Genomic DNA, 23871 nt, shown 5'->3' on the forward strand with positions numbered 1-23871 from the left:
TACGGAGACTTGACCCAGAGCCTGGTCTCAAGAAAAACCCTTGGCCTTGTGTGGGATCGTACAATTGATCCGGACTGGAGACGTTTCTAGGTTTGCATTGTTAGTTTATTCATTGACTTCCGTTTGTTCATTTATATTGGTTCGAGCGCCTGTGACTGAACATGCTTTGCCCTCGTCATACTTTTCCTAACTTGCAACTTGGCTGGTTGTAGCTGTGGTTGGCATAACTGCAGTACCGTAGCTCGAGGTTTTGCCTGGGTATTTGGGTCGGACGGCAAAACCAGGTTTTGCCGTCCGACCCAAATACCCAGGCAAATCCTCGAGCTACTGTATTGCAGCTATGGTGGACACAGCTTGCATCCATCTATGTGGCGGGGTAGAAGGTCAATCGCGGATCCTTGGGTTGACCTTTTGATGAGCCGTCTAGGGGCAGGCTAACACCCCCATCCCCGCCAGCGCCACATATAGCCGCATTTCAACAGCTAGTTATTGACGGATCACCGTGGACGCCCCGACGATTGGCGACACTAGCACCTGGTCAATGCATTTCTGTGGCTCTGGGTCATAGTTAGCTGCAGTACAGTAGCTCGAGGTTTTGCCTTGGTATTTGGGTCGGACGGTTTTGCCGTCCGACCCAAATACCAAGGCAAAACCTCGAGCCACTGTACTGCAGCTAGGTCAGACTGAACGGTGCGCTGCGTTTTCACTAAAGCCCTGGAAAGCACTTCATGAGTACGAGCATGCATCGAACAAAACTGGCGACGTGCTTGCGAGTACGTGGTCATACCGGAAAGGGGGGGGGGTGCAATGGCGTATGACTGTGAGGGGGTCCGAGCGAAGAAAACCCTTGTTCAATCTCGTTTTTACCTCAGTGACACAGGTCAGTCTCGTTTTTACCTCAGTGACACAGGTCAGTCTCGTTTTTACCTCAATGACACAGACAGACCATTCCTGCTGAGGATATCAATCACTCATTGTTCTAAGACGTTCGTTCTAACCCAACATACTATGCTCAGGTGCCACCAACTGAAAAATTTCATCAATTTCACAAAATCATCACGAAACATGTTTTGAGGGCTGATATACCGATTTCACTTATTTTTGACCTTGACCTAAAATTTTGAGGGGAAAGTAGAGCTATTCGTAACTACCCTCCAACTGGCATATACCGAAATGTGCCCTCCCGCTGAAATTTGATGCCCAATGCCATCCAGTATCTGCCCACTCCCCACAACATTCAAGCTCCCCACTCCTGAAATTCCCCATTGCCCACTACATGATGCCCACTAGACAACCAAGATCAACGCAAAACCGTGCGAGCAGCTAGCAGTATACCTTGGAAGATTGCTCCCCTCTAAAGTTAGGCGCTTAATCTCCCCTCAAGTTCTATCAACCACGACTTCCCCTCCCTCTACGTATTTCATCATCTTTCCGGAGCCCAATGTCAAAAATCTTCTCCCCGCCCACTGAAAATTATGAAATGTCTTCCCTGCCCACAGTAAATATTGATATTTTCTCTCCGCCCGCTGAAAAAAATTGACACCATTTTGTACCAACAGCTTAGTTAGCGGCACCTGTATGCTGTGTGTTCCTAGCGTTGTACAGCCTCCCACCACAGCACTGGCTGTGGTAGGACGCCATACAATGCTGGGAAAATACAACATCGTACGCAGTGCTAGGTTTGTTCATGAAGACGGACTTAAATCCAATCTAGTATTAGGCCACAACAAAGACTTAGGAACTTCAGGGCCTTTTTACATCGTTCAGGTAGTAAGTGCAAGGCCTGTTATTTATTTCCCATAGGCCACCAAAGTAGTGTTAAACTGAATGTTCTACTTTAAAGGGAGGAGGTTGTTGGAACTGCACATGTGTGACTTTCATGTTCACAAACAAGCATTTATGCATGATATCTATATCCACGTCAACATAGCTGCAACATTTATATTTTATGATTTTCATTGTTAACAAACATTTTTTTAACTTTCATCAATCACCAACGTACCCTAGATAGTGTGTTACATCCTTTGATCAGAGTTCCTAATACCCTCCTCCCTTTAAAACATTCAGCAGCACAAATCAGGTGTTAGAGGTCAGCTTGAATGCTGATTGATTTTTCAGGAAAGCAATAGGTGCTGAAAATAGTGCCCAAGTGGTACTTTTCACAGAAATTCGTGCTCACTATATGCTACAATATTGATCATGGCGATGACAATTGCAAATATATTTCAATTCAAGTTCAAACCAAACAAGCGCAAATGCACATATCACAACTTAAAGGTCTGCACCATTTTCAGCTCACATGTGGTATATGTACGGTATATACCAAAGAGCTTACATGATAGGTCGGCAGCGTCTGTCTGTATGTATGTACCGGTATGTTAGTATCTGCAAGTGTATATCTGTCCACATCAAAACTCCGAAAACCACAGCAACTACCGTCTTAGTATTATATATACAGGTGCAACCAGGGATGGAGATGTGAACTTGTTCAAATGAACATGTCAGTGTCAAAAATATGCAAATTAGGTAATAAAAGGGGAAATTATGCAAATTACTAAAACTCTGTAACCACATGCCAGATTTGGTTGAAACTTGGTATGCAGATTATTTATGGTGACCTTAGATAGATTTGTTCAAATTGTGGTGAAATTCTGATAGTTGTATTTTTGGGGCAATTTTTCCTGTTTTGGTCAAAAGGGATGTCTTCTGTCAGGTTCGTGAATATATTATGGTGAAATTTTCATATTTGTATTTTTTGGCAATTTTTGCATTTTTAGTCTCCATGGACACCGTCCGGGGGGACTTATAGGTTTGGTCATGTCCGTGTGTCCGTCTGTGTGTCCGTCTGTGCGTCCGTCTGTTCATGCAGATATTTCAGACATGCCCTGGTCAATTTCTTTCAAACTTTGCACAAGGATAGTACCCTACCCAATACAGATGCACGTCGATTTGTTTCACAATGCGATCAAATTTGGCCGTGTTAGAGGACTTTTTAGTTTACACCTCCATAGACTCCCATGTATAAGGCAGTTCTCCATAGACTCCCATGTATAAGGCAGTTCTCCATAGACTCCCATGTATAAGTCAGTTCTCCATAGACTCCCATGTATAAGGCCAAGAAAAATAAAAATTTAGTTTCTCATCGTATTCATATTGCAAAAAGGATGCAGTGACACAGTTTTTAGTCCCCACGGATGAAGTCCAGGGGGCTTATAGATTGGGTCATGTCCGTCCGTTCGTCCATCCATGAGTCCATCCATTCACGCAGATATCTAAGATATTTTGACAAAATGTCACGTGACCTCAGTGACCTTTGACCTCAAATATACATATTTGTCCATAACTCAGTAACCACAAGTGCTACACCCTTCATGTATGGTATGATGGGACACCTTATGACGCCACATATTGTACCTCATTAATTATGCACATATCTAATTTTGAGCAAGCCAATAGAGCTAGAGGTCTGATTTTTTGTATATAGGGATAACTTAGCAATACAATTTTTTTACAAAATGTCACGTGACCTCAATGACCTTTGACCTGAAATATACATATTTGTCCATAACTCAGTAACCACAAGTGGTACACCCTTCATATTTGGTATGATGGGAGACCTTATGACGCCACATACTGTACCTCATTAATTATGTGCATATCTAATTCTGAGCAAGCAAATAGAGCTGGATGTCTGATTTTTGGTATATAGGGATAACTATAGGATAGAAACTTTTTGACAAAATGTCATGTGACCTCGATGACCTTTTACCTAAAATATACGTTTATGTCAATAAATAAGTAACCACAAGTGCTATGTCCTTTATATTTAGTAGGATGGGAGACCTTATGACAACACACGCTTTACCTCATTAATTATGCACATATCTAATTCTGGGCAAGCGAATAGAGCTAGAGGTCTGATTTTTGGCATATAGGGATTAATTAGCAATACATTTTTTTTCAAAATGTCACATGACCTCGATGACCTTTGACCTTGATTATACATATATATGCATAACTCAGCAACCACAAGTTCTATACCATCCAATTTCGCAGGATATTAGACCTTAAGATCATGTCACATCTTGTACCTCATTTATTATGCACATATGTATTTCTTGGCTGGGTGAGGCTTGCTCACTTTTTGCTCATTTGCATAATTAATGATTTTCGAAAAAATGGATATACATTGAGAATGACTGAACACAATCTGATGAGGTTTGCTACAAATGTTGATCATACCAAACTGTTTCAGCCGTGAAAGATGTTAAAGGGTGACATGAAAGATTATTGCTTATTTGCATATTTAATGAACTTTCCTAATTAGGGATATATATCTAAATTGACTATACCAAAGTTGATAAAACTTGCTACATATGTTGCAGATACTATGATACAATATTCTTGAAAGTTATTAAGCATTTTTACTTCATCCGACTCCTAATTTGCATATTAAATAAACTTTTGAAATTAGGGATATATGTTTAAATTGACTTGACCACAATCAATGAAACTTGCTATGTACATTGAATATAACATTATTGAAAGTCATTAAGCATTTTTACTGCAGCCAATTCCTTATTTGCATATTTAATGAACTTATTAATTAGTTATATATATCTGTATTGACTCGACCAAAGTTGATGAAACTTGCTAAGTACATTGTGAAGATACTATGATAAAACATTATTGAAAGTCATTAACTAGTTTTACTTCAGCCAATGCCTTATTTGCATACGTAATGAACATTTCTAATTAGGGATATATATCTGAATTGACAAGACCAAGGTTGATGAATCTTGTTACACATATGTAAGATACTATAATACAACATTATTGAAAGTCGTTAAGCATTTTTACTTCAGCCAATTTCTAATTTGCATATTTGATAAACTTTCTTAATTAGGGATATTTATCTGTATTGACTAGACCAAAGTTGACAAAACTTGTGATGTAAGTTAAAAATACCATGATACAACATTATTGAAAATCATTTAACATTTTTATTTCAGCCAATTCCTCATTTGCATATTTAATGAGAACATACTGGGATTTACTTGATCACAGTTGGCAAAACATGATGTGTACATTGATGATTACCAGATTATAGCTATATTGAAAGTCATTTCGCATTTTCATGTCAGCTAATTTATAATTTGCACATCTAATAAGCTTTTACAGTTTGGCATATATAGCTTGAAGGACTTGACCAAAGGCAATTACACATGCTATATTTGGCATATATAGCTTGAAGGACTTGACCAAAGGCAATTACACGTGCTATATTAAGTGGTGAGACAATGACAGTACTCAAAGAAATTAATTGTTTTTATTTCAACTAATTACATATTTGAATACTTAATAAACTTTAGAATTGATCTGTGGTAAATATTGTTCATTATGTTGATCATAACACTTTCAATTAAGTTGCAAATATGTGGCAAAGGTTCAAATTTGCACATAAATGCAATATATAATGAAACACGTGAGCATTTTCAGTTCATATCTGGTTATATTTGCTAACATCATTTAAACACAACTTTATTTGAATAAAAGTTGGTTGAAGGACCAATATGCAATTGAGTAATGTAAATGTACAAATCATCAAAATTTACGAACTCAAAGAGTACTGGCCCCAGGGCTTTGTAATTTGGTAGGTATAATTCCATTTTGATGCATATATATATATATATATTATATATATATATATATATATATATATATTATATATATATATATATATATATATATATATATATATATATATATATATATATATATTATGTAACCCCGGTTACGATTGTAAGTCATGTGATCAGGTCTGCTGCATGTTGTTTGAGTGTGATGACACATGTGTGGAATTTCATTGATAGCATCTTCGCCCACAATGCATTGCAATGCTCTACTGATTTTCACTGCTTGAAGACAGTACTTTGGTGTGGACGTACGTTTAGGAATTATTATCCGTTTTACTACCAAGAAAAATTCCAAGAAAATGTGGTTGGTCTTTTACATGACTGTGTTTACAGGTATGTGTATTTGAATACTTTGGTATTGAAAGCAATGAACTTTTAAAAGTCTCAAAGTGTGAGACACACCCCTCAAGTTAAAACGTGGAAGGACCATGTGTTTCCCAATTACCGTGGAAAAGTTTCTAAGTTGTTATTCTGTAGTTAGTTTGATTCTAGTAGTACTTTATGATAGTAGTGAAGTTTTATTTAACATGTTGAAATATGGGTTTTTCTGATTTTGAAGGAAATTTTCTGTGATTCTTAGTTCTTTGTTTCATGGGATTTTTGAACAGTGTATTTGCTATCATGTTGACTTAGTCTCATCCTGAATGAGATTGTGTAAACAGAAGGAAACGCTTACATAACTGCCTTGGTCTTTTACATGACTGTGTTTACAGGAGACCCAGTTAATGAATTACTGGTAGACTGCGTGTGTTCCTGTGTGTTCCTATTGTGTGGCCCGAGTGAAGAGCCAAGGAGTGCCTGGAATTTGTTTGAGTCAATCATCAACTCGAGTATTGCTACCAGGGTTGGAATGACAAATCCCCAGGGAGGAGCGGCTGGAAGGACTCTGTGTATGTAACGTAGTTTCCTATTGGATGAACTGTCATCGTCATAGCAACAAGACGGACATTGACCTACAACTCAAGGAGAAGGCACTGTACAGCCATATGAACAATAGCTAAGTGAAGGAACCCTAGACAACAGCCATTTTAGAATTATCTGGAACTTTATTATGGTGGATGAACTTTAGATTTTGCGCCTGGAAATTATTTTCCAGAAATACTGCTATTAGTTTTAATCATTGTAGACCCTTGTTTTTATTCTTTATTATTATTATCGTTAGTAGTAGAGATTTTAGCTGTAGTGAAATAAACCTTAATATAAACTGCAACGCAAATTGTACGATAGTCATTCTTTCCTGGTTTGTTTATTGTGTGATATGAACCTTGGTCGGGTTTAATTATCTGGCTAAATTTAATTGTCAGTTTAATTACCCGGTTACAAAATTGGGGGCTCGTCCGGATGGTTATTGGATTGAATGAGTTATTTATCGTACAGTTAATGTTGCAGTAGTGTTTTTAACAGTTAAGAGTAGAAATTACAAAAGACCAACCCCGTTGATATCAGTATTGCATTGCATTGTTTGTTTGTTTTGTTGTTGACGAAAAAATGGATGAGCTTGAGAGAAAAGCAGTTGAAGTATATGATAAGAATGGTATTGATCTTAGACATGGATTAGTTTTCTGGGTTTCCCATGCAACTATTAATGATGTGAGTGATTTATTGCAGTTTATTACCAGAGAATATAAAGATGCCGACTTAACAGAAATATTAAGATGTGAAGGGGGAATAGGTGTGCTCTGCCACTCAGCCACAAAGAGGGAATGGGCTGATTCTTGGCATATGAAAAGAGTGGAGCCGACACTAGTGTTGGGATGTTCACTCCTGTTGCCTCGGTTTTTTAAAACGCTAAGGTTCCCCCATTCGGTCAAAGTCAGAGAGGAGGCTTCCCTGCATATGGCCAGCAGCGATGGAGCATCTTACCGTTGGATGAGGGAGGGACCGGAACCTATAAAGGAGGATTTGGGTGATTGGCGGACGGCAATCAAGACTCCACCACCGTTGACCCCAGCACAATTGGCTGGATTGGACGGCTACGATGATGTACAGGACAGAGAACCAGCAGAATATGTTTCATTGCCTACCCCTCCCAGGAATAGTACGCCTTACCAGCCGAGAGAAAGACCCCCAAGCAGATCACCACCACAACGCCAAGCTGGTCCTGATGCTGCTTGGATGGATATGATGGAGAAACTTGTGACTAATCTGCAACCAAGGACTAATGAGTCTGGGTGGTATCGTAAACTGAGAGTTTTCTCCGGTAGGTTGCCAGTACCAGTAAATGAAGACGACTATGAAAGTTGGGCAGAGCAAGCAGAGCAAATGATCAAAGAATGGAATGTATCAGACGCAGAAAAGAAGAAACGTATCGCTGAAAGCTTAGCCGGACCTGCTATGAACACTATTAGGTCATTGACCCCAGCACCCAATTTGACAGTACGTGATTACCTTGATGCCCTTGAGGGTTCGTATGGCACAAGACTTACACCTGCCGAGTCTTTGAAGGCATTTCAGTCGTGTTATCAGAAAGAAGAATGGTCACATTCTCAGTATTTGCAGGAATTACAGACTCTGTTGCGACGAGCAATACGACAAGGCAGTGTCAAAGAGTATGAGGCCGATTACCTTCGCCTGAAACAGTTCACTGATGGAGTGTTGTACAATGAAAGTCAATTGTCATTGTTGCAACTCGACACAAAGCTCAACCACCCGCCAGGTTACGTCGAGTTAATGCAGATGGTAAGGAAGGAGGAAGCACGTCAAGAAGAGAAAGCTAAGAACAGAGCCCATAAGGGGACAACGCCGAGTGCCAGTACAAATTACACTGCTATCTGTGATAGTTTTGAAGCAACCGCAACATCGGCACCAGTGGCAAAGCAAACATTGGATAAGTCGGATATACAGCAAGTAGTTCAGCAGGTAATGGATCAGATGATGAAAGGAAACGACAACCAGTCACCCACACAGCCAGCCTCGAGTAACACCTGGTCGACGCCAACTAGTCAGCAACGACCACGTCAGCAAAATCGCAGGAAGAGAGAGCAGAACCAGTCCCAAGTGTCGACACCAGCTTCCACCCCAACACAAGAAACGTCGACATCAGCAACGGAGTCGTTGAGTTCTAACCCAGCGGGATCTGATATGTTCAAGAAATTGAACTTTTGCTTTAATTGTGGTTTGGACGGACATACGGAGAAGAAATGTTTCAGAAAGGATAATCCAGACCTACAGTTGGTCAAGCAGAAGTTCGCACGAGCATTTTTTGAGTCGAAGGGAAACTACCGGGGACACCCACAGTAGAGGGGCCAGTGGATGTCCAAGAAGAGTGTAGCCCCAGTAATATACACGAAGAAAGGAAAGACAAAATTGACAACATTGCACAAATTAACGAACATTCCGTAGCCAGCAAACCTTATCAGTGTTTTCTCCAGGGCGCGCGATTGCGCGATTCCCCGCCTACTGCACCTGATGCGCCCCTTGGAATCGGATCAAGGGGCGAAAATCGCCCCTTCGTGATGCCCGCCCTTCGACAAACCACGCACATCCCTTCCCACAGTCACGTCAGTCAAAACATTGGGGTATAGAACGTATTTGGAACAGCTGAGCTGATGAGACAAACTTTCACTTCCCCTCCGTTGGCGGATGTTGCTAATTACGTTCACGTTCAATTTCTGTACATTCGATTACTGTTCAATTAGCTCCAAGGCTATAGTGTGCAACTGATGGAACAGCCAAAAGCATCGCGTCACAGGCGTTGCATCAGACTGTCTACCTCAGCACGTACTTCTCTGTTCAGCTGTCGATGACAACGCTGTCTTATCACGTCGTTTTTCGCTCGTGAACCGAGCGAAATTTCTGAAAATGCTGCCACTGTCAAGACAAATGTTACCAATGAACGTAGGTCTTCCACCTCATCGGAAGTTCTCGCTGCAGATGCTGATCATGCCGATTGCGCAACAACCTCAACCGTTGCCAGTCATCGGACTGATTCAGCCACTGGTACTGTGTACACTGATGGTAACCCCACGGAAGCGAAAAAAAAGAAAGTTGATGTTTGGAAAGACAGTATGCTAGCCACTTATTCTTGGCTAGAAAAGCCACAAAGTGACTGTGGAATGTTTTGGAAGGTTTGTCGAAGGGCTGGTAAAGTTATTCCGTTTTCCTGCGACAAAGATTGTACCAATTACAAAAGGTCCACACTCATGCGGCACACTGCTAGTACGAAAACCTACCGTACCTATCGAAGTTGATAAACATTAACCATAAGCACGCAGTACCAGATTTAATCACTTTGGCCAAAGCAGCTGTTGTATTACCTGTTAATACTGCAATTTGTGAACGGGGGTTTTCAGCACAAAATAGAGTCAAAACCTCCCTCAAAAATCTTTTGGAAGAGAGTTCCTTAAATCGCTTACTAACCATTCTAGTAGAGGGCCCACCACTTTTGGAATTTGATGGTAATGGTGCTCTTGTGGGACACCAGAAAGTCTACACGGATTTTTCAAAGTGAACGACAGTAAGTCAAATAGCACTTGAAATAGTATTCAATGTTGTCAAAATGAACAAGGTTGTTAATAAAGGAAAAATAATGACTGAATATACTGTGAATTGTCATTCATTTGATTGTTATTTTGACCTTTATTAAATATCACAAAGTCCAGGTAAGTGCACAAGTATTGGTTGAGGGAAAAAATACATCATGCTGTTACAGAAGGGGATAAGGCAGTAATTATTTGGGGGGAAAAATAGGTGCCCCCTTGAAAAACCCCCCCCCCCTGATTTCTGCTGAGGGGCGACAATCCCCCCTAAAAGTGAAAAGCTGGAGAAAACACTGCACTACCCGAAGGGCTGGTAGGCGATAGTATGACTACAGAAGTGTTCGTCGATGGAATCAGTTGCCAGTGTTTACTTGACAGTGGTTCCCAAGTCACCCTCATTTCGCGCTCGTTTTATGACCGACACCTGTCTCACTGCCGCCTCAAGCCAATTGAAGACTTGGTAGTACGTGGTGCAGGTGATCAAGTGGTTCCGTACTATGGGTATATTACAGTATCTATTCGGTTCCCTAAGGAAGTAGCTGGAGTGGAGGAGACTTGTGAAACACTTGCGTTAGTTACCCCAGACCGTGACCAAAGTGGAGACGTACCAGTGATTTGTGGTACCAACACTAGTATATTTCGTAATATGGCCCATAGATGTAAAGAAATAGCGGGAAAGCATTACCTGAAGAAATTACCGATGGCCAGCCCTCTTCACTGAAGCATACAAGAGGATAGATGCCTTTGACAAGTGTGGCCATGATGGACGGATCAACCCTGTTAGGCTAGCAGGGAGGAGACCCGTTACTATACCGAGTGGAAAGACAATGCCATTGACATGTATAGGAAGAGGAATAATTGGATTGCCAGAAACTACCGTGTTGGTGGAAACCCCATCCCATCACCACACCCCAGGAGGATTGATAATAAAGAGCAGTGTCACCACCCTCCTGCCAGGGAGTACCCAACGAGTGAAAGTCATTGTGCATAATGATACCAGACATAACATAACCATCATGCCAAGACGTGTTGTTGCGGACTTAGTCTTACCAGAATGGGTGCGGCCCATACAACCCAGTGAACTTATACCTGAACCAGAACAAAAGGGCTCTGGGGAATACTGAGTGTGGCAGTTACCAAACGAAAGTGACAGCACGGGACAGTGCTGACAAGACAGAAAATGAAGCGGACTTCATTGTGGACTTTGGTGACTCCCCGCTTAGTTATGAGGACAAGGTCAGAATCAATGAGAAGCTAAAGCAACGACGGCATGTGTTTCGCAACACGATTGGGATGTAGGACATACGTCGGCCATTGAACATCGCATTCCCCTGAGCGACCCGACCCCTTTTCGTGAGAGGTCACAGAGAATTGCACCGGCGGATTTCTACGATACGAAGCGCCACATCCAGGAATTGTTAGATGCCGGTATAATAAAGGAGTCAAAGAGCCCATATGCTTCGCCTATTGTGCTTGTGAGAAAGAAATCGGGGGCGATACGTATGTGCGTTGACTATCGAACTCTAAACACGAGGACAATACCCGATCAGTATACGGTACCTAAGATACAGGAAGCACTCGATTGCCTAAACGGGTGTACATGGTTTCATGTGCTGGATTTGAAGTCGGGTTATTATCAGATTCCCATGGCGGAGGAAGACAAGGAGAAGACAGCTTTTATATGTCCCCTTGGTTTCTACCAGTTTGAACGGATGCCCAGGGAATCACAGGAGCACCAGCCACTTTTCAGAGACTGATGGAGAAATGTATGAGTGACATGCACCTGATAGAACTATTGATATACCTGGATGACTTGATCATATTTGGCAGATCAGTCGACAAAGCAGAAGACAGGCTAATGAAAGCGCTGGACCGATTAGCTGAGTATGGTTTGAAATTATCACCTGAGAAATGTCAGCTATTCCGGAGGACAGTCACCTACGTTGGACATAAAGTTGATGAAAATGGCGTGAGCCCTGACCCCAGCAAGATAGAAGCTTTGAAGAATTGGCCCACCCCAAAGAATATTAAAGAGCTAAAGACATTTCTTGGATTTACAGGATACTATCGACGCTTTGTAGAGAATTATGCCCAAATTGTCAAGCCAATGAACGACCTGACTGCTGGGTATATCCCTCCGAAGTTGAGAAAGAGGCTAGGGAAGTACAAGGACAATGATGGCGTACCATTCAGAAGTGCTACAGAACCATTCGGCGATAGATGGACGCTAGAGTGTCAAAAAGCCATGGATAAGATCATCGAACTACTGACAAACGCTCCAGTGTTAGCATTTGCAGACCTATCCCGACCATTTATACTGCATACAGATGCCAGTCTGGATGGCCTGGGTGGAGTACTGTACCAAGAACATGATGGCCTGCTTAAACCAATCGCCTTTGCCAGTCGAGGACTGACAAAAAGTGAAAAGAGATATCCAGTGCATAAGTTAGAGTTCCTCGCCTTGAAGTGGTGTGTCACAAGCAAGTTTCACGACTATCTGTATGGGACGAAGTTCAAAGTTGTTACTGACAACAACCCGCTGACTTACGTTCTTACCACAGCAAAGTTAGATGCTACGGGACACAGGTGGTTAGCTGCCCTGGCAGCGTATGATTTCACACTACAGTATAGAAGTGGCAGAGCCAACATCGACGCTGATGCACTGTCTCGCCGTCCAAATGCTGACATGCCAGATGACCAAGAAACACTAGATATGGAGGAAAAAATAGACGGCTGAGAGAACGCGTCCTAGGAGTTGATAAACAATCAGATGAAATTATGACCAGAGAAGTGATAGGTGCCATTACCATGAGCCATGGTATCACCAGACCCACTACAGCCAAGGTATGTCAGCATAGTGTTCTGTCTTGCACTTGTACCACCGAAGTTGACAATAACCAGCACCACAGTAAGATTGAATCACCCGCACTTGCTGAAACAGTGGCCATCTCAGCAGCTGCATTGCCGAAACCGTATTACCAGCTACAATACTATGGTGACAATCCCCCTGGAACCCCTGTCTCCATGGTAGCAAAAGAGAAGGATTGGTTTGCCTTGCAAAGAAATGATGAAGTGTTGAATGAAGTGATAGGCTACATTGAAGACGAAAAAAAGAAAGTAGACTTGAAATCACTTCCTGATGAAGTCAAGATATTGCTCAGACAAAGAAACAGGCTTTTCCTATGGCATAGAGTATAATTCCGCAAGACTAGAGATAACCATGGAAGGGAGACTAATCAGCTAGTATTACCGACCAAGTATAGAGCACAAGCCATGGAAGCCTTGCATGATGACATGGGTCACATGGGAGTCGACCGAACTTTCGATCTCCTCAGAGCAAGATTCTACTGGCCAAGAATGAGAGCAGATGTGGAAAGAAAGTGCCAGACTTGTAGTAGGTGCGTACAGAGAAAAACAGTTGCCACGCCGCGCTGCTCCGATGATAAACATCTTCTCCAGCTGCCCAATGGAATTAGTCTGCATCGATTTTCTGACCATAGAACAGGACAGAAGTAACACACAGAATGTACTAGTGGTAACTGATCAGTACACTAGATATGCCCAGGCGTACCCGACTAAAGATCAAGAAGCAAAGACGGTGGCAAAAGTCCTGTGGGAGAAGCTCTTTGTGCATTATGGACTACCGGCCCGTATCCATAGCGACCAGGGACGCAGCTTTGAGAACAGACTCATAAGAGAATTACTGAAAGTGGCCGGTATACGCAAGTCTTGAACTACCCCATATCACCCCCAAGGGGATCCGCAGCCTGAGAGATTTAACCGTACGCTGCTGAACATGCTAGGAACGTTAAACACCAAGGAAAAGCAGCACTGGAGTCAGCATATCAGTTTTCTGGTGCATGCGTACAATTGTACCAGGAATGATGCCACTCAGTTCTCACCGTATTACCTCATGTTTGGAAGAGAAGCCAGACTACCCATTGATCTTTGTTTTGGTGTTAGCCCAGATGAATACACCAAGCATGATTACTTGCAGTACGTCGAGGACCTGAAAAGCAGACTGAAAGGAGCCTATGAATTAGCTGAGAATGAAGCAAAGAAGAAAGCACTCGCCAACAAGAGACGCTATGACAGCAAGGTACGTGGTAGTGATCTGCTTGTGGGGGACAGAGTACTAATACGCAATGTCGGGTTGATAGGCAAACACAAACTGGCCGATCGCTGGAAACCTGATGTGCATGTTGTTGAGAAGAGATTGGATGACAACTTGCCCGTGTATGTGGTAAAACCAGAAACTGGAGATGGGGTAGAACGGACACTACATAGGAACATGCTACTTCCTATTGGCTATTTGTCCGCCTCAGAACCAGAAGAGGTTGAAATTGAAGAAAGAAGACAGGTTACCAGACAGTCCGCCAGACAACAGACTGATAAGAAAGAGGACACAGACACTGATTCAGATATGGAGGAATTGTTTGCCAACCCGCCAATCCCCAAAGCATCACCCATAGTAACTGACGACAATGATATCAGCACCATAGAAACAGCAGCCGACCCTACTGATACAACAGATGTGCCTGATGAAAGAGAAACACGCCAGAATGAAGTGGAAATTATGCCACAACCACCCAAAGAGGGACGACCAAAACGACAGAATGCTGGACGGCCTGCTGATAAATTGACCTATGACCGAATGGGGGTACAAGCAAATTGCAAATTGCTAAGCCTGTTAAGTCCTACCACTCATGTAATACCTATACCAGGTACTGAGATGTTTCTTGTTTGCAAAGACGTGAAGTATGATTAGAGTGACTGACTGTTAAAAACAATAACAGTGGGTTGCATTGACAATGACCTTTGCCTTTTTAAGTTTTAACTTGAGCCTCATTATATCATTTACCAAAGTAACTTACACCCGGAGTGTGTAAGCATCTGAGGGGAATGTGTAACCCCGGTTACGATTGTGAGTCATGTGATCAGGTCTGCTGCATGTTGTTTGAGTGTGATGACACATGTGTGGAATTTCATTGATAGCGTCTTCGCCCACAATGCATTGCAATGCTCTACTGATTTTCACTGCTGGAAGACAGTACTTTGGTGTGGACGTACGTTTAGGAATTATTATCCGTTTACTGCCAAGAAAAAATTCCAAGACAACGTGGTTGGTCTTTTACATGACTGTGCTTACAGGTATGTGTATTTGAATGCTTTGGTATTGAAAACAATGAACTTTTAAAAGTCTCAAAGTGTGAGACACACCCCTCAAGTTAAAACGTGGAAGGACCATGTGTTTCCCAATTACCGTGGAAAAGTTTCTAAGTTGTTATCTGTAGTTAGTTTGATTCTAGTAGTTCTTTATGAAAGTAGTGAAGTTTTATTTAACAGGTTGAAATTTGGGTTTTCTGATTTTGAAGGAAATTTTCTGTGATTCTTAGTTCTTTGTTTCATGGGATTTTTGAACAGTGTATTGCTATCCTGTTGACCTAGTCTCATCCTGAATGAGATTGTGTAAACAGAAGGAAACGCTTACATAACTGCCTTGGTCTTTTACATGACTGTGTTTACAGGAGACCCAGTTAATGAATTACTGGTAGACTGCGTGTGTTCCTGTGTGTTCCTATTGTGTGGCCCGAGTGAAGAGCCAAGGAGTGCCTGGAATTTGTTCGAGTCAATCATCAACTCGAGTATTGCTACCAGGGTTGGAATGACAAATCCCCAGGGAGGAGCGGCTGGAAGGACTCTGTGTGTGTAACGTAGTTTCCTATTGGATGAACTGTCATCGTCATAGCAACAAGACGGACATTGACCTACAACTCAAGGAGAAGGCACTGTACAGCCATATGAACAATAGCTAAGTGAAGGAACCCTAGACAACAGCCATTTTAGAATTATCTGGAACTTTATTATGGTGGATGAACTTTAGATTTTGCGCCTGGAAATTATTTTCCAGAAATACTGCTATTAGTTTTAATCATTGTAGACCCTTGTTTTTATTCCTTATTATTATTATCGTTAGTAGTAGAGATTTTAGCTGTAGTGAAATAAACCTTAATATAAACTGCAACGCAAATTGTACGATAGTCATTCTTTCCTGGTTTGTTTATTGTGTGATATGAACCTTGGTCGGGTTTAATTATCTGGCTAAATTTAATTGTCAGTTTAATTACCCGGTACATATATATATATAGATAGATAGATAGATAGATAGATAGATAGATAGATAGATAGATAGATAGATAGATAGATAGATATAGATTGAAGTATACAGATTACAGATGAGCGGGAAATTACAGTGCTTGATGCTAGGCAGAGCGTAATAAATAATAGCACAAAACACTTCAAGTACAAAGTAATAAAAAAGTAACTTTCTCAGATTGATAACTCTGTCCTTAATAAAGAGGTGTTGTGATTAGAGAGGTTGCAGTAAGGACAGGTTTCACTGTATATGTAAAAGGAGGCAGTTTGGTGCTTATGTGCAGCTTGTGTATGTGTTAATTATATGTTTATGACACAAGTGTTTACCTAGAACATTAAAAACGAGCACACTTGTATCTTTAAACACCAATGAATTGCATCGTTATTCCCTGGTTTGCAGTTGTACCAAAATTTTACTTCCTAATGAATCAATAGTGATTCCAGATCTTGGACCACAGAGTCCTGCTCATGCAAATGTCAAATAATGTGTGACAATCTGTAATGTATTTGTGTCTGGCGAGTAAGAGTGTTTATATTTACTCATTTTTGTTTGGCTTTGCAGGGTTGTCATCAGTCATATGGTAGGGCATCTTGCATTATCAAATAGTAAAAGGCAAACTCAAATTATCATACAGCCATGCAATTGGGACTTCTTATCACACTTGTGTCTTTCGGCTATGTTAGCTGCCATGATGATCCACCAGTGGTGAACACAAAATATGGGCCTGTACGAGGGAGGCGAATCAGCACTCTTGGACAAGAAATTGAAGTCTTCTTGTCTATTCCCTATGCCAAGCCACCTTTGGGGGACCTGCGTTTTCTGCCTCCCCAACCAGCCGTACCGTGGAATGAAACATTAGACACTGTGGAGTTCAAGACCTCTTGTTTTCAGAAACATGACAGGAACAACACAGGACCCCTGCCTCTAAGTGAAGATTGCTTGTTATTGAATGTGTGGACTCCGCGTGGGCATTCAGAGTCAGCAGCTGTGATGGTCTATATACACGGCGGAGGTTTTACCTGGGGGAGAGCAGAAAAACCTGAGATTCGAGGGTCAATCATTGCAGCAACTCAGCAGGTCATTGTAGTAAGTATGAACTATCGTCTGGGAGTCTTTGGTTTCTTGGCGTTAGATTCTCCTGATTCACCAGGAAACATGGGACTCTTAGATCAACAGTTTGCTATGGCATGGGTGCGCGAGAACATCCATGCGTTCGGCGGGGATCCAGAGAAAATCACTATATTTGGCCACAGTGCTGGTGGTGCCTCAGTAGGCTACCACTTGCTGTCACCAGGTAGTCAAAGTTTGTACCGGAGGGCGATCGTCCAAAGCGGGTACGTCTTGAACCCCAGAAGGGCATTTATCAGCAAAGATGAAGCTTTCACTAGGGGCCTCGACCTCGCCAGACAGGTCGGTTGCTTGGACAGTGCAAGCAACAACATCCAAAACGTTGCACCAATCTTGGAGTGCTTGAAGGAGAAACCAGCTGAGGAACTGATCAGCGTGCAGAAACCATTCACAATGTTCAAAACGCCATTTCCTCCGGTGATCGATGGCACCTTCATTACAGAAGCCCCCAGAGTCTTAGCAGGGAAGAAAGAATTCAAGAAGACCAGCCTTCTCATGGGTGTGGTGAAACATGAAAGTAGTGACATGACCTTCAGGATTAACTTACCAAGCTTTTCACCCGGAAGTGATTTTCTGATGACTTATGAAGAATTCCAAAATCTTGTCAAGTTTTTCTACCCTTATATTGAAGACACGCAGTCTATTACATCCCACTATGTGAAGTCTCCAGCATCAATTGATGGGTCTCAACTCCGAAGTACTCTGATCGACCTGAACAGCGACCAGGGGTACATATGCCCCTCCTTGGAACTGGCAAGTGTGTATACAGATGCTGGCCAGGACGTCTACTTCTATAACTTCGACCATCGGCCATCTCTCAGCAAGGTGCCGGAGTGGATGGGCATTGTGCATGGTGATGAACTCGAATATATTTTTGGTCTTCCTCTTGTGGATGAAAATTTCACCAATAAAGAGGTACAACTGAGTCAGAAAATGATGGAGTTCTGGGCCAATTTTGCCAAAACTGGGTAAGTACATACTGAATATCTTTCTCCACAAGCAGTCCTCTGTACTACATACATTTATTAGTCACCCCGAACGAAGTCCTTGGGGACTAATGGTTTGGGTTCCGTCCGTCCATCCGTCCACACAGATGTCTCGGACATGTCTGAGCCATTTCCTTTTCAAACTTGGTACAAGGATAATACACTACGGCATACATATGCGCATCCATTGTGTTTGGTGTGGCATGCATAATTAGTGCTAATTTGCATAATTAGTGAGTTTTGAAAAAGAGCTGTTTCTCAAGAAACTTTACCAAATTTGGTGAAACTTTATACACGTTGGTCACACACAGCTCTAATAGCACATAAAGACATTTGTCAGTATTTGGTCAATTAATTGCTAATTTGCATAAATTATGAATTTTCATAATGCCGCTAATATTTCAATTATACTGACTCAAACCAGAGCTGTAACTTTGAGCGAAGGCATTTGGCAGAATCATGTCAATTAATAGCTAATTTGCATATTTGATGAATTTTTGTAATTAGGGTTCTGTGTCAAGAAATACCCAGTCAAAGTTGATGAAACATGGTACAGATGTTGACATACCAGAGCTGTGACAGTATGCAAAGACAGTTAGCAGGATTATGTCATTTCATTGCTATTTTGCATATTGAATTAATTTTCATAATTCGGATTATATGTCAAGAAATACTGATTCAAATTTGATGAAACTTGGTACAGATATTCATATACCAAAGTTGTAGCTGTGTGCAAAACTTTGCAAGATCATGTCATGAAATTGCTATTTTGCATATTTTATGAATTTCTGTAATTAAGGAAATATGTCTAGAAATACCACAGCAAAATTTGATAAAACTTGGTACAGATGTTGATCTCAAAGTGTTGTAATAGCAAACAAAACATTCAGCATTATCTTGCCTGTTAATTGCTAATTTGCATATTAAATGAACTTTCCTAATTAGTGTGCTATGTCCAGAAATATTGCACCAAATTTGCTGAAACTTAGTACAGATGTTGATATCAAAGTGTTGTAGTAGCATGCAAAGACATTAATCATATCATGTCATGCGCATTTGCATATTTAATGAATTTTCATTAAACTGATATGTCAAGAAATACTGTACTTCATCAGATTTGTTGAAACTTGGTATAGATCTTGAGCTCATGTTGCTTTAACTGTGTATAAGGATATTTATCAGTATCATGTTGATTAATTTCAAATTTGCGTATTTAATGACTTTTCCTTTTTAGTGTGATACATCCAGAAATCCTGCATCAATTTTTATGAAACATGGTACAGATATTGATCTTCCAGTTGTGTAAAATTGAAAAGTGACATCCTGTTGATAAATTACTTATTGACTTATTTATTGATCTTTTGTGATTAGGTTTGCAGCTCAGATTGGCTGAATAGGGAAACAATGTTTGTAATTAGAGATCTATATTCTGAATGATTGCACTAAATCTGATGACACTTGCACTGATGTTGATCATACAAAGATTTACTAGTCAAGAAAGGGGTTTTAATTTTAGCAGTATCAATAGCTAATTATAGGAAGTCTCTTCTTTACTGAACATGAGGACATTTTGGGTTCACATCTGGTGTTCTGACTTTTTTATGTCAAGAGCCATTACTCAGACATGCCTAGACCAGTTTCTTGCATGTAAGTTGAATTTTGATATTTAAAAAGCCAGGGCATGACATACCTAATTCTGTCCAACTTGGTAAAAGGACACAACCCTATGCCACTACTTGTTTACAATCCAATCCAATATGGGTATCAGTTACCGACAGGGCTTTGGTAACCGCATTCCTTGTTTCATGCGTATCATACTGACTTCAATTTTAAGGCACTCCCAGTGATAAATTGCCAATTACAAGGGGGACTATGTCATTGTCAATGACTTGTTTTCTCTCCATTGATGTTGTCTGAGTCAGAAATAAACTGAAAAAATGTCCCCGTATTTTTGCCAGAGATCACATTTCAAAATGTGTTCCCAGTACGACCATTGACCCCTCTTTGCATATGTCACAAAAGTGCCCATCAGGATTATTCAAATTTATCATACGGTCAAAGCGATGCTACTAGAATTCATAAACTCCCATCCAGTGTACGCAAATGGCTGCGTCATCAGTAATCCCCCTATTGTGCACCCACAGTCCTGTAACTTCCTGTTTAATGCACCCTCTCCAGTCCAAAAGGTGTATATTGCCGGCCAGGCGTATCATTGTTACAAGATGGCAGAAGTAAATGTGGCTTGTCTTTTGATTATTTTTCCTGCTGCATATTCATTCAAGATTGACTCTTCATTGCCTTTACAACTGCGTGCAAACCAAATGCATGAGTTTGATATGCCTTTTCAGCTATTTTTTCGTACACGTGACTGTCCCAACAGGTTCTGTTCAGCATTTGTCGGATACTTTTGTCCGACCAGACTAAAATAAGCGATCTGATCTCTTCAATGGACCAGATGATGCCACTACCGTAGATGCAGTACTCTGTTCAGTCACCATAATGGAAATGAATTGAATGTTGATTGTACCAACTTGTATGCGTTACAAATACCTGTCATGTGAGGGCATTTAAAACGTTTCTAAAGCAGCTCAGTCTGTTCACACAGCGAGTCGCGGATAGGGCTCATCCATAAACCAGCTCACGTCTGGCGGGCAACACCGTCTCAAATTTGAAACATTTCAGGACCACTTAGGAGCATCCACACATAACGTTTTATGCCAGTATTTCACCTGAGACGTTTCAGAAGCGTTTCAATGGATTATGTGTGAACAGGCCATAAAGCAAAGCTCGGATTGTGATAAGCCACAATACAATATGCAACACATAAGGAAAACTGTGGAAAAAAAACACACTCAAAAATCAGAAAGCATACCCATGCAGATACCTACTTCACAATATTCACTATTTACTAAATTTGACACTCTTGATAACCAAATTTGTTTCCCCCCGTCTCTACCTTAAACACGAATGGAACTTATTTGAGATAATTGGATGGTGAAGTAATGCCAATTTTGTCTGCAAATGTAAGCTCGTCTGATTTTCCTTTTTAAGTTATATACTTGTTTTTATGAGTAGTTATAATATCGCGACATTCAGCTATAGGACACATAACACTTTTAAGAAATTTGAAAAATATAAAGATCCAATTATCCCAAATTAGTTCCAATTGTGTTCTTTCTACTCGCAGTGAGTTTGATATGAGATTTGCATGTTTTAGCTGTCTAGAACTCCTCACAAAGACTATTGAAGAACACAAACCACAGTCAATTTAATTTATTACAATAAAAGTGTTTTTGGACTCGTGTATATGAAAGTTTACTTTATTATGCCTTTGTCTTCTATAATTCCAATGAAAAGAAAATTTTCAAATTGTTTATTGATGCACAGGTAGTACACTGAAAAACTGTAAGAAAGTCAATTTAATTTCATGACAATTAATCAAACGCTTAGAAATACCTCTATGTCTCTCATCAGAAACCCCAACAAGGGACACGAAAATGAGATTGACAGCAATCAATGGCCGGCATATGGCAAGAAGAAGCAGTACTATGTCCTCAATGGGAAAACTGTACATGATCCACTAATCCTGACTAATCTACGAGGCTACTATTGTAACTTCTGGAAAAAACAAAGTGCATTTCAGGTCAATGATGAGGTGAGGTGCTGCCCTTTTTTTTCAAAATTTACTTGTATTTTACATTATAAATATATATATATATATATATATATATATGGCGTGATGCGCGCCTCAACATTCTACAACAATCGCTGAGGCGCGCATCACGCCATTCTGTCTCCGAACAGATGCGACGGATGCGTATTGCCAGGCCGTAGGGGACACCTAGTTTCATATGTCTGGGGTGTGCTGACTGGGGGTGTAAATGTTGATGGGTATCAGTTGGTTTTTCGTACGGGTCTGTCATGGTTTTGCCATTGTCGTCGGTGTGGACTCTAACATCTAAGAATGGAATGGAAGTTTGAGAGTACTCCATGGTGAAATTTATTGTTTTCTGGAATGAATTGATGTAATTAACCTCGAGAAAACACCTGAAGAAGCTCTAAATTTAGAGCGAAACGTTGTGTTTGAGGTATAATAAATACGTTTGGAACCTAACAACCAGGTGTGGTAGTGTGTTTCAACCCAAGTTTCTTCTATCTTCACCCCATTCCACGCTCCACTGGGGATCACCTGAATTCCTACAGTTCCTTATATATATACCGGTATAAAATATAGATAGATAGATGGATATAGATATAAAATGTTGTTTCAAATCATTAATTTCAGATCAGATAGGTTACACAGCAGCTGCTCAGTTAGTCACAAAATTAAACCCAAAGAGGTACTGTTGTGTAATAAAATCAGAAAAATTTCAGAGTCACATTTATTTCTGTTTGGGGTATTGCAGCAGACAGATCCAAAATGTGCAATGGTGCTAAATAACTTGTCTCATAAGTTAGATTATGCATGAGTTCAAACAAATACATAATTTCTGTTGATAAGTGACTCATCATATGATTTGCATATTCAAACTGTGCTCACTGAGCATTGGTGAATTCATCATGGAAATCAAGCCTTAGATGTCAGAAAGGGGAGGGTTTCTGTGGTTAGTGAGTGGGTGGAAGTCTGTCAATTTTCACATTCAAACAAGTGTTATAGCAAATATATGTCATGTCTCCAAAAACATTTGAAAAGCATTATTTGAAACTTCTAAAACTTTTATTTTGTCTTGCAGGAGCAGAGTAATACAATTGAAAGAGATGAGCTATAAAGACTTACGAGATGTAAATTTTATGGAGATACAGTCCTCAGGATTTCAAGTGTTATAATGGGGCTCTTGACCGTATGTCTGTCTGTCTCTTTGTCCATCTGTCTGGTTGTCAATCAGTTTGTTTGTAAATGGGACTGCCTTTTTAGTCGGGGGACTTATAGGTTTGGTCATGTCCGTGAATGCGTGCGTGCGTGCGTCCGTCAGTGCGTGCGTGCGTCCGTCCGTCTGTTCACGCAGATATCTCAGAGATGCCTAGAGCAATTTCATTCATACTTGGTACAAGGAACACTTCATATGTTATACATGTGCACGGCGATTCGTTTTGTGATACGATCCATTTTATTACAATTTTTAGCTCCCATAGCCATATGTATATATGGCAATGGAAGCTATTCTTATAGGCTAGGAAAATGTCTGTATGTATGTATGTCTGTATGTCTGTACGTCTGTATGTCTGTATGTCTGTATGTCTGTATGTCTGTATGTCTGTCCGTCAACATCAAAAACTCCAAAACCGCTGTACATTTCATCTTGATATTTGGTGTGTACATGGATGATGGGCTGTAGATGAGATTTTGTTCAAATGAAGTTGTCATTGCCAAAATATGCAAATTAAGTGAAAAAATGTAAAAACAGTCAAAATTGAAAAAACTCAAT

At 40.7% G+C, this 23871-nt stretch overlaps 1 protein-coding gene across 1 annotated transcript; it reads left to right on the forward strand.

Annotated features, from left to right (window-relative positions):
* The first annotated feature begins 13 nt into the window (after positions 1-13).
* On the forward strand, positions 14-23871 carry LOC139114249 (cholinesterase-like). The gene is made up of 4 exons (XM_070675828.1): positions 14-90; positions 16893-18427; positions 21920-22100; positions 23179-23871. The coding sequence occupies exons 2-4, from the start codon at positions 16968-16970 to the stop codon at positions 23212-23214; spliced, it is 1677 nt and encodes a 558-aa protein (XP_070531929.1). The 5' UTR covers positions 14-90; positions 16893-16967; the 3' UTR covers positions 23215-23871.

Source organism: Ptychodera flava, chromosome 16, assembly GCF_041260155.1.
Source record: "Ptychodera flava strain L36383 chromosome 16, AS_Pfla_20210202, whole genome shotgun sequence".
NCBI lineage: Eukaryota > Metazoa > Hemichordata > Enteropneusta > Ptychoderidae > Ptychodera > Ptychodera flava.